This window comes from Schistosoma haematobium, chromosome 1 (genome assembly GCF_000699445.3).
Source record: "Schistosoma haematobium chromosome 1, whole genome shotgun sequence".
Classification (NCBI taxonomy): Eukaryota; Metazoa; Platyhelminthes; class Trematoda; order Strigeidida; family Schistosomatidae; genus Schistosoma; species Schistosoma haematobium.
In genome coordinates this window covers 70,170,707-70,187,345 of record NC_067196.1, presented here as the reverse complement: position 1 = coordinate 70,187,345, position 16,639 = coordinate 70,170,707, and the positions used below count along the sequence as shown (strand labels likewise).

Below are 16,639 nucleotides of genomic sequence, written 5' to 3'. Positions count from 1 at the left end.
AGGAATTAAGGGTGAAGTAGCCGTATGCATACGATCTTGCTTGGAGGTACACCAAGTTCATAACCTCGAGTTTAACAATCTCGAGGAATCCATATGGCGCTCTGTAAGATTGTCTGCTACTTCGAGGTGCCTAGTTGGCGTCATATATAGGAAGCCCATTGACGACATCGAGTATGAAAGTCGTATGCTGGAAAGACTATACCGCTTTACGCGTCTCGGTTTCACTCATATTCTGATTCTAGGGGACTTCAATCTCCATAGAGTCAATTTCGCGAAACATATGTATACTGGAGGTGAAAACTCAACTGAAACTCGGTTCTTCAACCTCATTGAGGATTTGGGATTATACGAAAATGTGAGGTCGGCAACTCTTTGGAGACACAATCAGACACCGTCGCGATTAGACTGTGTATTTACAAACGAAGAATTCCTAGTTGACAACCTCTCAGTCCTGGCTCACCTGGGGAAAAGCGATCACGCCGTTATAGCTTTCAGTTTTGTCAGCAAAACTGAGCTAAGATATCCCACCAACAACATGCGCTGGAATTTCAAACGGTTGAATGTTTCAGCTCTATAGGACTATCTACAACAGGTGGATAGCGATGTTCACCCTCAACTCGATGTGGATGCTCATTGGGACTTCTTGCTGCACACGATCTTATGTGCAACAAAGCAGCCAGTTCTTCAAAAGGTCCCCAAAAGCTACAAGCAACCTAAAATAATCAAGAACCACACTATTCGCCTGCTAAGCTGCAAAAACACTGTTGGGCAGAATACAAATGAACTGACAACAATGGAGCATGGAGACAATACAAGCATATAAAGAACGAAAATGCCTTTCTAGCAAACCTTGCACTGGTAACATTGAAGCATATTTTTGGCCAGTTTGACGGAAGAACTTTACATATAATCTTCAATAGTTTGTCCGTCCCCATTTAGAGTGCGGAAACAATATTTTCCCCTCACTCCAAAAGGATAAAGACACTCTGGAGTGTATCCAACGGTGAGCCACGAAGTCAGTTCGGGGACTCAAATTTAAACCTCATGAAGAGCGCCTCCAATCACTGAACCTCTACTCATCAGAGTATAGGCGTCTTAGAGGTGACCATCTGATGGCTTACAGTATCCTTAACACTTCTGGACATCTTCTTAAACACCTACATAAGCTTAGTCCCAATACCAACCTAAGGGATAATACCCAGAAATTGGAGACACAACAAAGCAGAACTGATTGTAGACACAACTTCGAGTCCTTAAGAGTTGTCAACCACCGGAATTCGCTGCCGGCCGAGCTAGTCCAAGCGACTTCCCAGGAGTCCTTTAAGAGGCAACTTGATCCATTCTTAAGGTCTAAGGATATCATCATACTATGATTTACCAATTCCCTTTTTCCTCTTTTATCGGTAATATACCTAGGTTCTTGCCTGTAGTTATTCATGATCCCCTGCTACTAGACACGGAAGCCTGTTAAGCGAAAGCTTCTTCTATTCCGTCCATAACCATTTGTATCATTTGAACCATTTTTGACGTAATTGTTATTTTATGAAAATGAAATACCATATTCGGACAAATTGTACAGACTTATCGAAACGTCTGACAACTAAACGCAATCAACATATGCCTGTCGTAAATCATAATTGAGTTTTCTTCATTATCTCACTTTCACGGTTCTTCGTTTAGATACGTCAGGGTACAAGGAGACTCACGTGGCGGTAAAGCTTCGTGATTGGACAGGTATATGATAAGCCGGAACATTGACTTAAAACAAGTAAAATTAGCCTGTTAGGCACGTGAAATTCTTGAAATAATCCCAATTTGTGTTTCGACCCAACCTCCCAATTGCGGGAAAAATTTCGCCCGTTTCAGGGAAGCCGCTGTAGAAAATTCTAGGGAAATGTAGACATTCCGAGTTGCATAAAGATTTGACCCATGAATTGTTGCAGTGCGACAGTTACGTTTGATCAGTGTATTCTTTTATATGTTCAGTTTAGTGTTGTTTCCCACTTTTCATCCTCGTATCCGATTTGTTCTTTATGAATAATATTTCTCACGTTTAGTTTTTCTTACAGTGGTTGATTTCATTTCGACTCATCTCAGATTGCTATTTTCCTTTCTCCTTGCGTTGATGTGAGTTGTGAAAACCTGGACTGACACATTTGTATAATGCTCTATGCGGATAACTGATTGATAGTGTTGATATATTTAGTAAGTTCTATTCCACTCAAACGTCTTGTTGATTTTATCGCTAGCAACATAGGTAATTTGTACTTAAACGCTAATTCATCGTTCTGCGCTTTAAAGTTATGATGACAGTATTTGCAAGTGCTCATACTCTGTCCGGGTAAGTAACGGTAAGGTTAGACACATGGTATTATGGAATGATGGTAAATCAGTTGATGAGGTTGTAAATCTTCATCGACTGGGATGATTAGGGCACGTGTCACGTATGCCTGAGCACTGATTACCACGACGCGCAATGTTGACTTGTGTTGGGGATGTTTGGAAGAAAGTTAGGGGCGGCCAAACCAAAACGTGGTATCAGCCCATACAGTCACTAACTTCTAATCTTAACCATGTTGGTAGATGCAGACTATTTAGTTGGGGTCTATTTAAATATCGTAACCAATAGTTGGAGACTCTTGGTAACATGGTTCAAAATCGATGACAGTGGCGTAGGTTTATACATTCTTTGTCTTCCCTTAAACCATGAGGTTAAAATTGCTGAATTCCTTTATTTCTACGAACTAATTCTTTCTTATGCGTTATATCCTTATACAAAAAATTTCTTTCAAATATTACCACCACTGAATTAACTGCTATGAATTCGGTGTTCATCTTGTTGTGCTAGTGAGTTATGGCAACTTGGACCGATGCACATATGTGCCTGGTCCTATGTTGTATCTGACTGACTGATTGTGGTAACCTAAATCACTGAAGTTACACATTATATAATCTGGTGATCCATTCCAGGGTTAGTGCGCCTACAGATTCATAACTTTCCTTACATGTTTTATCAGTATCTAGTGTTTTTTTCTACTTTTGGTTGCAAGGAGTCACGCGTTGCTGAACAATCAACGCAGTTGCCACCGTAAACTCAGTTGAAAATGTCAAGTATATAAAAATCTCAGAGTGATGGTGCAAGTACAGGATAGAGAAACTGGTTTATCGAAAAATGAGTACCTTCTTGCTGGTTCTGTCAGTGGTTTTGTTGCTAGGGCAGTTGTACAACCTTTGGACGTAATTAAAATACGTTTTCAGGTAGGCATCTTAGTTTTTTCTAAATTCTGAGTAGCTACAGATGGAACCAATCGAAGTTTCCAGAACAAGCAAGTATCAAGGTCTTATGCAAGCCGTCAGGTGCATAAGCAAGGAAGAGGGTGCTATTGCTTTTGGAAAGGTCATGTTCCTGCTCAAATGCAGTCGGTTACGTTCACTAGTGTTCAGTTTCTTACTTTTGAAGTGATTCTTTCATGGCTGCGTGAAGTCAACAGTCTCCTTATTTCAGATAACAAAATATTTGGCTTACCTATTACCTACAAACCTATTGGTAACTTTCTGTGCGGATGTGGAGCGGGCTCTTTAGCAGCAGTAGTTACTCAACCATTAGACGTCCTACGCACACGTTTCATTGCTCAAGGTGAGCCGAAAACTTACGGGTAAGCTTCTTCAATAGTGCTATCGTTAGCTCCCAGTTGACTTGTCTAGTAATATATGTGTATTTTTAAAGTTGCCTTCAGCGATTTATAAACTGTGTGGAATGTAAGTTTAGAGTGCAGGTCAAATCGTTTTGATCTCAGAAATATCTAGACTTCTACGTCCATATATTTACATTTGATTTTTCAATGGATAAATGAGTTGAGAAGCGTTCCTCATATTCCAAATGATAAATGTCCCCTCGACACTATGATTTACTTGAGAAGATCGTCAACATACGACGAACTACATTGCAGAGTCGTTCATTGAGGACAGCTATCAAATACAATCCAAGTAAGGACTAAAGTCAGACAAGGCTGCTTACTCTCACCCTTCCTCTTTCTTTTCGTAGTCGACTGAATTATGAAAACCTCGACATCGGAGAGGTAACACGGAATACAATGGACAACTTGCATGCAACTAGACGGTTTGGACCTCGCAAATGACATAGCTTTCCTATCTCATATACACCAACAAATGCAGATGAAGACAACCAGTGTAGCAGAAGCCTCTGCATCAGTAGGCCTTAACATACACAAATGAAAAAGCAAGATCCTCAAATACAACACGCAGAACACTAACCCAATCACACTTGATGGAGAAACTCTGGAAGAGTTGGAAACGTTCACGTAGCGGTTCAGATGCAGACGTAAAGGCGAGGATCGGCAAAGCAAGGACAGCATTCCTACAGTTGAATAACATATGGAACTCAAAACAACTGTCAACCAATATGAAAGTGAGAATCTTCAATACGAACGTCAAGACAGTTCTACTGTACGGAGCTGAAACTTGGAGAATTACTACAAACATCATCAAAACGGTACAAGTATTTATGAACAATTGTCTACGTAAGATACTGAATATCCGTTGACCGAAAACCATCAGTAACAACCTACTGTGAGAGAGAACAAACCAGGTTCCGTCTGAAGAGGAAATCAGGAAAAGACAGATGGAGTTGATAGGACATACATTACGGAAATCACCAAACTGCATCACGAGCCAAGCCCTAACTTGAAATCCTCAAGGTAAACGTGAAAGTGGAATGCCGGAGAACACACTACGACTGGAATTGGAATCAGACATGAAAAGGGTGAATAGGAAGTGGAAAGAACTGGAAAAGATTGCCCAGGACAGAGTTGGATGGAGAGTGGTGGTGGGCAACTTATGCTCCTCCGTGAGTGGCAGCAGGTGTAAGTAAGTCGTTTGGATTTCTGTTCAGCAGTTTTTAACGACATAGGACTTAGTGGAATTGTTCATTGACCCATTTTCACTTTATAAGGACGCAGCGTGCCATAGATACAAACCATCTTTGAAACATTTTGATTCTCGGCTAGGAGAAACACTTTCAAACATAAGATTATTGCTGAAAACATCTAGAAATCTTAGTTTATTCAGCATTTTCTCTGAGAGAATTGTGTCGTTTGATGATCTAATACTTTGGACACTATATTGATCAGGTTATAGCAATAAGATTTTGTCCAGTTTCATAAACCAGAACGATTAGCTATTTAGGATCTCATAATTTGGGGAAAGACGTAGAATGAATGCACCTGCGCCATTGCATATGGTTTTGAGCAGTCATTCAAAGCCTCTAGCCATTGGTAACAATAATCACGCAGGCCCCAACTATGTAGTTTACACCTATTAACATAGCCCAGCCCAGCTGTAAATGCCTTCGTGGACTGATGCAATGTTTCGGCTTGGTCGTTCCAAGCTCTTCCAAACTACTTCTGATACTACACCACAATATCGCCTGTCAAGGTTGGCGGGAGTTGGGCTTTCGTAACACATATCTCAAACACCTCAGTTAATGAGGATTTACTATTTCATCAATCGATTTACCATTCTTACCTAATACCCTATTACTTACCCAGACATTTCTTATTCCATGGTCCCAAAATACGCGGGGAACGCTTCAAAGACACCTATGATCGAATACCAATAACCTATGAATATTCTCTATTCTTGATGTTCATGTTTCATACCCGCACAGTAGAACGAAGCGAACTGCTGCACAGTAAACTTGCCCTTTAGTTGGAAGACGGATGTCTCACCTACGCGACTTGTAATGCAAGCTGACGGAAAACAATCAAATTTTCTGAATCCGTCCCCTGTGATTATCATTAGAGAATTTTAGACTGGGACGATCAGCGATCGAGACCAGTTGGATAGGATTGCGTCCAGTTGCCAGATTCTAACTAAGATTCCATGTAATCTGACTTTTGACACCGGACCACCATTTTCAGGTTGCTTGAAGATAATGGATAACTGAAGCGTGACTTTAGGTCAGTTGAACTGTTTCCTAAAGTGTACTGCTTATTGATCTGATCTCCTGAATTGTGAGTAAATAATAGTCCCGTCTTTTTCCCTGATAGTTTCTTTAACTACCTCATTTTTAATACCCTTTGCCTCGATAAGTCTAGACAGTTGTCTGCTGAGGAGCATACTTTATTTTTCGGTGGTTACTACCCTTCGTTCAACACGTCCGATTCACTTAAATTACGTTTGAATATTTGATGTTAAAGTTCTCAACGTCACTCAACAACATTCATTGAATGATATGCTATATTTGTCGTTAATCTATTATATTTATTGACGGTTTCCCAAGGCGTCATGCCACGCAGGTACAATATTGCTCATATGATTCGTTTAAATAGCTTTTTGCTTTTAGCTTGTTTCTCAGCTATCCTACGCACTAATCATCCTTAATACAATACTTCGACGCCTAACTAAAGCTCGTGAAGAGCAGACCAGAGAAAACCAGACTGGTTTCCGACCTGGACTTGGGTATATAGACCAGATATTCACACTACGTCAGGTTCTAGAACACAGACACACATTCAGACGCCCCACAATCGTAGTGTTTCTCGACCTTAAGGCGGCATTCGACTCTGTTGATCATGAGGTTCTATGGCAGTGTTTGTCACTGAAAGGAGTACATTAACCTTATAAAAGCTCTCTCTACTCGAACACAACTGGTAGACTGAGAGCTTATGGCGAACTGCCATCAGAATTGGTTACCTCAAGTGGTGTTCGTCAGTGTTGTCCACTCTCTCCATTCTTGTTCAACTTCGTCATCGACATGCTTTTAGAGATGAAACTTTCCTCATCTAGATTTCCAGGGGTTGAACTTCTACCGTGAGGTTCACTTGTTGACTTAGAATATGCCGATGAAATAGTTCTATTTGGTGAAGATGCTGACAAAATACAGAGTCTTCTAACCACTATAAGCAACAATACAAGCATGTTCGGGATGTGATTCTCCCTCTCGAAATGCAAAATGTTGCTTCAGGATTGGGTTGCATTGACACCCGAACTAATGATAGGGAGTGAAGTAATTGAGCGTGTCGATCGCTTCGCTTATATTGGAAGTCTCATCAGCCCTTGTGGTCTGGTGTGTGACGAAATCTCAGCACGGATACAGAAGGCTCGACTAGTTTTTACGAACTTGCGTCATTTATGGCGTAGGCGAGATATCCGTCTATCAACCAAAGAACGTGTTTACTGCGCAGCAGTTCGTTCCTTCCTACTTCATGGCAGTGAAACATGGCCGGTAAGAGTAGAGGATATTCGTAGGTTACTAGTATTTGATCATAGGTGTCTTCAAAATATTGCTCGTATATCCTGGGACCATCGAGTAAGTAATGCAGTTGTTAGGAAACGGGTACTAGGTAAGGATGGCAAATCAATTGATGAATTAGTGAAACTTCATCAGTTGAGATGGCTGGGACATGTGTTGCGTATGCCCAACCACCGACTGCCTCGATGTGCGATGTTTTGTTGTATAGGAGTAGATAGGAAGAAAGCTAGGGGCGGCCAGACCAAAACATGGCACAAGTCCATGAAGTCACTGACAAGTGGACTGAGTCATGTTGGTAGGTGTAGACTACCTGGTTGGGGACCGCGAGATGATAGCAACCGATGGTTAGAGACCCTGAATGATATGGCTCAAAATCGTTTGCAGTGGTGAGTGCAGGTGCATTCACTCTTTGTGTTCTCCCAAATTCTAATCTTCTGAATTCTTCACGTCCTTTTTTTCTTTCCAAATTTATTACACTGGATTGTATTCTTTGAATAACATCTTCAAAACCTAGTCTTTTCGATCATTGCTTATACTTTTACTATGTCTACCACTATGGGATTTGAATCGACAATTGTATCTCTATGCTAATGTCGTATGGCAACTCGAACTGATGTACGAACGTACGAATTTCTACGTTGTGACTGACTGAACCTGTACTGGTTATCTGAGAATCTGTTTTATAATCCCTGTAATAATGTACAGATTGGCTGTGTATAGAAAGGTCATGTAAATAAGTGCTCACAGTATGAGTTCTAATGATGTCTTTTATCATTACTTGACAGATATTTCAACGGGTAATCGACTTTTTAAGAGATCACTGAACAACTTTGAAGTAAGTTCATTTAAAAGCTAAACAGATATTCTACTCCTACTGCAGAATACACTGAAATCCCGATGACCAATTAATCAAATATTGTATTCTTACTTTTTAGGAGCATGTCACATGCAGCTGTTTCCATCATAACTCGTGAAGGTGCTCAAGGGTTTTCCGTGGGCTTGTACCATCTCTTCTTCTTATAGCACCACAAACAGGGATTCAATTTGCCATTTATCATTCATTAAACCAAATGATTAATCAAGGAAAGTATTATTTGCATCCCAATCTCATTGATAAGTCACCACAATTCCATAGCGGTAACCGTTCAGTTGGTATGTTTTGTTAACTAATGAAATCTGTTATTTTTCCGTCCATTGATTTGGCTCAAGTATCCATATTTCAAAACATAATTCATTTCCATTATCCGGGTATTATCATTACCCCTTACACTGAAAGGACCCGCTGAATGAGTTAATTTAACTTTTTTTCCCAGAACCAGACCTTTGTGGAATAGAATTTAGTAAATATATCAACACTATCAATCAGTTATCCGCATAGAGCATTATACAAATGTGTCAGTCCAGGTTTTCACAACTCACATCAACGCAAGGAGAAAGGAAAATAGCAATCTGAGATGAGTCGAAATGAAATCAACCACTGTAAGAAAAACTAAACGTGAGAAATATTATCCATAAAGAACAAATCCGAGACCCGTATTCAAGACTGGTGAAGTACTACAAATTCGCTCTCCATCTATCGCTTCGAAAGGCTTGTTTTACGTGCATTTATCCGGGAACCATGTGGCATTTTCGTCTGGTGTTGCACTAAGCGTTAGAGCTGAGGCAGCACTAATCGGTTGGATCCCCATTAACAGTCGGTTATGTGCTGTTAGATTATAAAGTTCCATCAAAGTGAGAAGAAATCGGCGTGAGAAACGATGTCTTTTCGTCATCTCCGCCTATGCCCCGACAGATTGCAGCCCGGATGCAATCAAGGATGAATTCTACCACCAGTTATCTGTTCTTCTCCAGAAAGTGTGTTCGACAGATATTGTAGTACTTACCGGAGACTTGAATGCTCAGGTCGGGCGTCTAGGCGCAGAAAAGAGTCGTTTAGGCGGCCGATGGGGACTTGTTGGTCGCAGGACAGATATCGGTGACCGTCTATCGCAACTGTGCACAGACCACAACCTGTTTCTGGCTAGCACTAACTTCCGGCACAGTCATCGCCGATGTGCCACCTGACGTCCTCCCTCTGCATCTCAAGCCTGGACTCAGATTGATCACATCGCGATCAGCTACTGCTGGCGTGGTTGTTTACAAGACTGCCGCTCCTTTTGGAGTACCTATCTGGACTCTGATGATGCCTTGGTCTGCGCCAATCTTACCTTACTTTTCAGTGGCCAACGGAGTGACTGCCACCAAGGGATTGATGTTAGCAAGCTGGTTGCAACTTCTGTTGTTAGTAAGTATCGAACCGAGCTAGCTTCTAGGCTAGCCACCATTCCACCGAAAAGGATAGATGAGCATTGGCTGCAACTTCATGACGCCATGAGAATGGCGGGTACAGTCAGTTGTGGGTTCGCGAAACGTCCCGCTTATAAGCACTGGGTTTCTTTTGGCTTCCGTCATACTTCGTAGGTTGTTCAAAACTCGAGAAAGATTGACTCTCGAGGAGCAGGCTGGTATTCGTTCCGGTCGAGGATGCATTGATCATATCTTCACCATCCCCCAATGTTAGAACACCGCCATACTTTTCAAAGGCCAACAATCGTAGTGTTTCTTGACATCAGGGCTGCCTTCGATTTGTTGGACAGGACTGTTCTCTGGGATTGTCTATTGAAGAAGGGTGTGCCTGAGAAGTTTATTAACATCCTAAAGGCCCCATATACAAACGCTTCAGGCAGAGTAAAGGCATGCCATCACCTCTCTCAATTGTTCTATTCAAGCAGTGGGGTTTGGCAGGGTTGCACAATCGCACCATTCCCCTCCAACTTTACCATCGATGACATTCTAGAAACAGCTCTGATGGATGTAAGTAATGGTGGTGTGGATCTGTTGCCTGGAGAAAGACTTCTCGACCTTGAGTATGCGGACGATATTGTCTTACTGTGCGATAATGCCCAAGGCATGCAATCCGCACTTAGTCAGTTGGCAATCAGTGTCCGTAGGTATGGTATGTGCTTTGCACCTTCGAAGTGCAAAGTACTTCTACAAGACTGGCAGGATTCCAATCATGTACTCACTCTGGATGGTGAACAGATAGAAGTAGCCGAGAAGTCCATGTATCTAGGTGGCTGCATAAGTGCTGGTGGGGGTGTGAGTGATGAGATCAATGCACGTATAGTGAAAGCCAGAGCGGCTTATGCCAATCTGGGCCATCTTTGGCGCCTTCGTGATGTTAGTTTGGCTGTAAAAGGTCGGATCTACAACGCGTTGGTGAGAGCAGTTCTGCTCTATGTTTGTGAAACCTGGCCTCTCCGAGTTGAGTAAGTTAAACGACTCTCTGTGTTCGATCATCGTTGTCTCTGAAGGATTGCTGATACTCAGTGGCAACACCATGTTAGTAATGCAGAGGTTCGACATCGTGTGTTCAGACCCATAGATGATAATGCATCATGAAACACCGACTTCGGTGGCTTGGACATGTTCTACGAATGTCGTCCCAGAGAATTCTACGTCGTGCATTGTTTGCCGACTATCGGACTGGTTGGAAGAAGCGGAGAGGTGGTCAGTGTATGACATGGTGTCGTGGTATGAAAGAAAGCTGCAAAGGGCTGGATTCTGTCGGTCCTTCACGACTCCCTGGCTGGGGTCCTAGAGGTGGTGTGACACAATGGCTAGAGACGTTATCAGATATGGCTCAGAATGGAAGCTAGTGGCGATCCTGCTGTAACCTTCTTTTACTTTCTTCGTGAAAATCGGTTGTTTCTTCCTTAACTGAAAGATTTCTTCGGATTGTACCTTTCCATTTCCCCAGTATTATTGTTCAGTCAGTCAGTCAGTAACAACGTAGAACTTACTACGTACGTACATCAGTTCGAGTTGCCATACGACATTAGCATAGAGATACAATTGTCGATTCAAATCCCATAGTGGTAGACATAGTAAAAGTATAAGCAATGATCGAAAAGACTAGGTTTTGAAGATGTTATTCAAAGAATACAATCCAGTGTAATAAATTTGGAAAGAAAAAAAGGACGTGAAGAATTCAGAAGATTAGAATTTGGGAGAACACAAAGAGTGAATGCACCTGCACTCACCACTGCAAACGATTTTGAGCCATATCATTCAGGGTCTCTAACCATCGGTTGCTATCATCTCGCGGTCCCCAACCAGGTAGTCTACACCTACCAACATGACTCAGTCCACTTGTCAGTGACTTCATGGACTTGTGCCATGTTTTGGTCTGGCCGCCCCTAGCTTTCTTCCTATCTACTCCTATACAACAAAACATCGCACATCGAGGCAGTCGGTGGTTGGGCATACGCAACACATGTCCCAGCCATCTCAACTGATGAAGTTTCACTAATTCATCAATTGATTTGCCATCCTTACCTAGTACCCGTTTCCTAACAACTGCATTACTTACTCGATGGTCCCAGGATATACGAGCAATATTTTGAAGACACCTATGATCAAATACTAGTAACCTACGAATATCCTCTACTCTTACCGGCCATGTTTCACTGCCATGAAGTAGGAAGGAACGAACTGCTGCGCAGTAAACACGTTCTTTGGTTGATAGACGGATATCTCGCCTACGCCATAAATGACGCAAGTTCGTAAAAACTAGTCGAGCCTTCTGTATCCGTGCTGAGATTTCGTCACACACCAGACCACAAGGGCTGATGAGACTTCCAATATAAGCGAAGCGATCGACACGCTCAATTACTTCACTCCCTATCATTAGTTCGGGTGTCAATGCAACCCAATCCTGAAGCAACATTTTGCATTTCGAGAGGGAGAATCACATCCCGAACATGCTTGTATTGTTGCTTATAGTGGTTAGAAGACTCTGTATTTTGTCAGCATCTTCACCAAATAGAACTATTTCATCGGCATATTCTAAGTCAACAAGTGAACCTCACGGTAGAAGTTCAACCCTGGAAATCTAGATGAGGAAAGTTTCATCTCTAAAAGCATGTCGATGACGAAGTTGAACAAGAATGGAGAGAGTGGACAACACTGACGAACACCACTTGAGGTAACCAATTCTGATGGCAGTTCGCCATAAGCTCTCAGTCTACCAGTTGTGTTCGAGTAGAGAGAGCTTTTATAAGGTTAATGTACTCCTTTCAGTGACAAACACTGCCATAGAACCTCATGATCAACAGAGTCGAATGCCGCCTTAAGGTCGAGAAACACTACGATTGTGGGGCGTCTGAATGTGTGTCTGTGTTCTAGAACCTGACGTAGTGTGAATATCTGGTCTATATACCCAAGTCCAGGTCGGAAACCAGTCTGGTTTTCTCTGGTCTGCTCTTCACGAGCTTTGGTTGGGCGTCGAAGTATTATTGAGGCTAATAGTTTAGACACTATATTTGTCAAACTGATTCCTCTGTGATTGTCACAAAAGGACTTTTGTTCTTTCTTATAGACTGGCACAATCAGTGATGGAGACCAGTCAGATTGGATTACGTCCAGTTCCCAAATTCTACTTAAGACCTCAGTTAATCTCACTGCCAATACTGGACCACCATCCTTAAAAATCTCAGGGGTAAACCTTTCAAGGCCTGCTGCTCTCCCTCGCTTCCGATTTCTCATGGCTTTTTCAACTTCGTAAAGAGACGGAAGACCTGCACTAAATTGCCATTCAGGTTGACTAGAGATCGTGGGAAACCGAAGTTGAACTGATCCCTAAAGTGTTCTGCCCATCGATCCGATCTCCTGGATTGAGAATGTATAATATATCCATCTTTCTCTGAGAGTGTTTCGCTAACAGTCGGGTTCCTAATACCGGTTTACCTAACAAGTCTGAACAATTGTCTGCTATTACCTACTGCCGCTGCCTTTTCCATCTCTCTTGCTTTCGCTACCCACCACTGTTCACGATCATTGCGTAGACTACTTGTCAGCCTGCGCTTAAGCTGACTCCGCTCTTCATTATGTTCAGAGCCAGGTGGAATGAGTTTCCGAGCATCTATCAGTGCGATAGATGCTGCTGAGATCCAGTGTTTCTCCCTAACCTTACGGGTTACCGTACTAGCAGATATCATTGCTGTTTCCACAGCTTTTCGGATATCATTCCATGCTGCCTCGGGGTGGGCATCACATACATGGCTGCCTAACTGTTTTCCTAGTTGTTCCTGAAATATACTCTTAGCTTGACTATCATTAAGTAGGGCCCTAAGGGGTTTACTTGCAGCGTCCTTCCTACGTCCAGTAAGACGCAGGCAAATACGCGCTCGTACTAGAGCATGATCTGAATCTAAGCATGTGCTCCAGAATGAGCGACAGTCTTCTATCGAGCCCCTCCACCGGTGGCTGATAGCGATGTGATTTAGTTCGGTCAAACGTTGGCATGAGTTGGAGGGTTGCCGTGTCAAAACATGTTTTTCCTTATGCTTAAAGTTTGTATTTGCAAGAAAGAGGCGGTTATCTGAGCATAGCTGCAACAGACGGTCGCCATTATCTGTTCTTTGAGCCACGACACTATAAGATCCACCCAGGTGTCTTTCCCTATCGCTTAGTTTACCTAATTGAGCATTAAAGTCACCGGCCACTATTACTACATCCGGGCGCCTAGCTTTTAGGAGAAGGTCGGAGAGCTTCCTGTGAAACTCATCTTTGACATCATCTGAGCTGCAGTCAGTGGGAGAATAAGCAGAGACGACGAAGAGGCAACGACGAGTGTCCCTATCTTTTCGGATCCTTACTGTTCCGTTCAGTCGGACAGCGCACAAACGACTGTCAACTGGGATCCACTGTAAGGGAGCTAGTTCTGCCCTAGGACTCAATACTATACCTACGCCGGCGAGGCCACAGGAAGCAGAATCAGGACTTCCAGATACACGAAGTGTGAATCGAGTTGGTTCTTTGTTTTGACATGGTGATGTCAAATGCATGATGCTACTCGGATCCTGTATGCGCGTTTCGGAGACGCAGCACACATCGATGGCGCGGGATTCTAAAGTCCTAGCTAAGGAAGCCTGTTGTCCTATTTGGCACAGTGTTTGGACGTTAAAAGCTCCTACGTGTAGTTTAGAGCGTGGTTTCAGGAGACCAGGAATAACGTTCCACGTACTCGAATCGTTTGCCCTAGCGGTGCGAGGTGATAAAGAGACGTGAGGAGGGTTAGTCATGGAGATAAGAGAGGTATTAGGAGGTGTAGGAAGGATTTGAATGTGACCACCTTGGTCTCGTGTGGTGTTACGGGTATGAGGGCTGATATCACTTCCCGGCTGCCCAAACCGTGGAAGGGTATTTCTTGAGGAATCTGAAAAGGAAATTGGATTAGTGTTGGTCTTGACGACCTGGAAGCGTGACCGCAGAGCCCAAGGGACAACTGCTTGAGGCCGGTCGCGCACGGCCTTTTTGTGGAAGGTTTTTGACGTGTTAGCTCCGTTCTTCAAAGGGCCTTACCGCCGGAGACGGAAATCCGTGAGGTAAGGTGAGGTGTGACATTTTTAGGGTCGACCTTTTCTAACCCCTTCCTTCCTTGTGGGAAGGCAGCATCGCTGCAGATGCTGGTTGTCTGAGGGAAACACCTTACTGCTGTCACACTCCTCTACAGTCAGCAATACGACTTCGCCCTCAGACCTTGAGTTGCTGCTTTTAGTCTTACCGTTCTCCAATCGACTTGCCTGGCATGGTAGAACCTATAGAAACATATGTTCCAGCCAATATAGCTCGGTGGGGTCATCACGATAGGCAAGCCCGATCACCGCGTCAAGGTAGCAGCTTCGGTCGGGATTATTATTATTATTGCGCTACCTTGCACTAATCTGTTCATTATTTTCTTTTTACGCCCCTTGCCTTTTCTCCTTCTCTTCGAATTCTCATTATTTTGTGTGGCACAGATATATTTTTGTGCCCTCTTGTACCAATATTTATGTCTTCAAATAAATAAATAAATCAGATACGGGGGGTGAGAAGTGAGAAACAACACTAAACTGAATATATAAAGGAATACACTGATCAGATACAATTGTCGTACTTCCACCATTTATGGGCCAGATCAGTACATGTTCTTAATTGCAACCTAGAAGTCTACAGAAATTTTGAAAATTAATAACATGTTAATTTTTAAATGAATTTACATTTCATTGGTAGTCGTGTATACTGCTGTATTCATTCATTTTGGCTCGTGACATTCTTATCTTCGCCCTCACATTTCTCCTGCTTTATCGTACGAACGTAATCACTGCGTCTTCTGTGGAATTTCATCTTTCATTTTAACCAGATCTCTCCTATTAACGACTAGAAATTTAAAAATAGACTATAACATCGATGTTAGGTACTCTGTTCGTTTCTATGTACAATGAAGGTTTACAACCAGAATTTCATCGTATTTAACATCCCGTATTTCCAGGCTGACAATTCAGCAAACAGATAGTGCTGTTTCTAGTAGTCTGTAATTAGTGTATGTACACATTTTAACTCACTCATATTCTGATTAATTAGGTAGAGAATTCCCTTCGTTCTAGTTTATTTTAACTCAGATAAGTTTTTAGAAAAAGTACTCCTATCGCTTTTCTACTACTGACTCACTTCATTATATCTTTATAGCGATCTCATTCTTGTTCTTCTGTCATCATCAGCTTAGTTAAATGTTTTACAAACCTTATGTCTCCCAACTCTAAGGTCCTGTTCAAAGTTTGATCTCTGGTGGACTTGCAGGGATTGGATCCAAATGTGTAATATATCCACTTGATATGGTGAAAAAACGTATGCAAGTTCGGGTAAGGTTTTGTATTTAATTTTTGGTACCAATATTTCCAAATATTATTGTTGTTGTTGTTGTTGTTGTTGAATTGGTCCAGTCTCACTTCGTAAAGTAAATTTGTATTCATATAGTTTCATCCATCAAATGTATCTAGGTTATTTATAGAGCGAAAATAAACAAAGCTCATTTGAAAAGTTATAATTTGGTGTAACGGTAATGCGAAGCTTACATTTAGGTTCAATGTGCACTTGATTATATCAATTATTCTTCATGAGGCTATTATTTTCGTAACGAAAAGTCATATTATTTACATTGCTCTAATCATTATAAGTAAAGGTTTGTTTGGTTATTCATGATAGCTTTTTAATAATTTATCACGCTGTCGCTTACAAACGAAGGTTTAATAAATTCATCTATTTAGTTTTCTTGGCGTGCAATATTTCCGTTATCATGTTTTATTCTACTGCCCTGAATGTCCACTTTATACCATAAGAAAATATATCCGTTTAGATGTCGAAGGTTGAACTAATTACACACCTCTGTAAGCACTTCATACTCCAACCTCTTCCAGGTTGTCAGATTCACTAGAATAATTTCTGAACTCTTATAACGCTCCGTTTCTCTTTCTACTTGAATGGAACGTTAATTTACCTTAGACG

The 16,639-nt window shown here is 42.0% G+C and overlaps 1 protein-coding gene across 1 annotated transcript; it reads left to right on the top strand.

Moving 5' to 3' along the window:
• The first annotated feature begins 1,564 nt into the window (after nucleotides 1-1,564).
• CNTN5_1 (Contactin-5) lies at nucleotides 1,565-15,033 on the top strand. The gene is made up of 2 exons (XM_051208481.1): nucleotides 1,565-3,258; nucleotides 3,293-15,033. The coding sequence occupies exon 2, from the start codon at nucleotides 9,827-9,829 to the stop codon at nucleotides 10,583-10,585; it is 759 nt and encodes a 252-aa protein (XP_051075020.1). The 5' UTR covers nucleotides 1,565-3,258; nucleotides 3,293-9,826; the 3' UTR covers nucleotides 10,586-15,033.
• The last annotated feature ends 1,606 nt before the right edge of the window (nucleotides 15,034-16,639 follow it).

What these genes read in the sequence shown, in the direction of transcription:
- CNTN5_1 (XM_051208481.1), top strand. Translation starts at nt 9,827, where the DNA reads ATGTTAGAACACCGCCATACTTTTCAAAGGCCAACAATCGTAGTGTTT.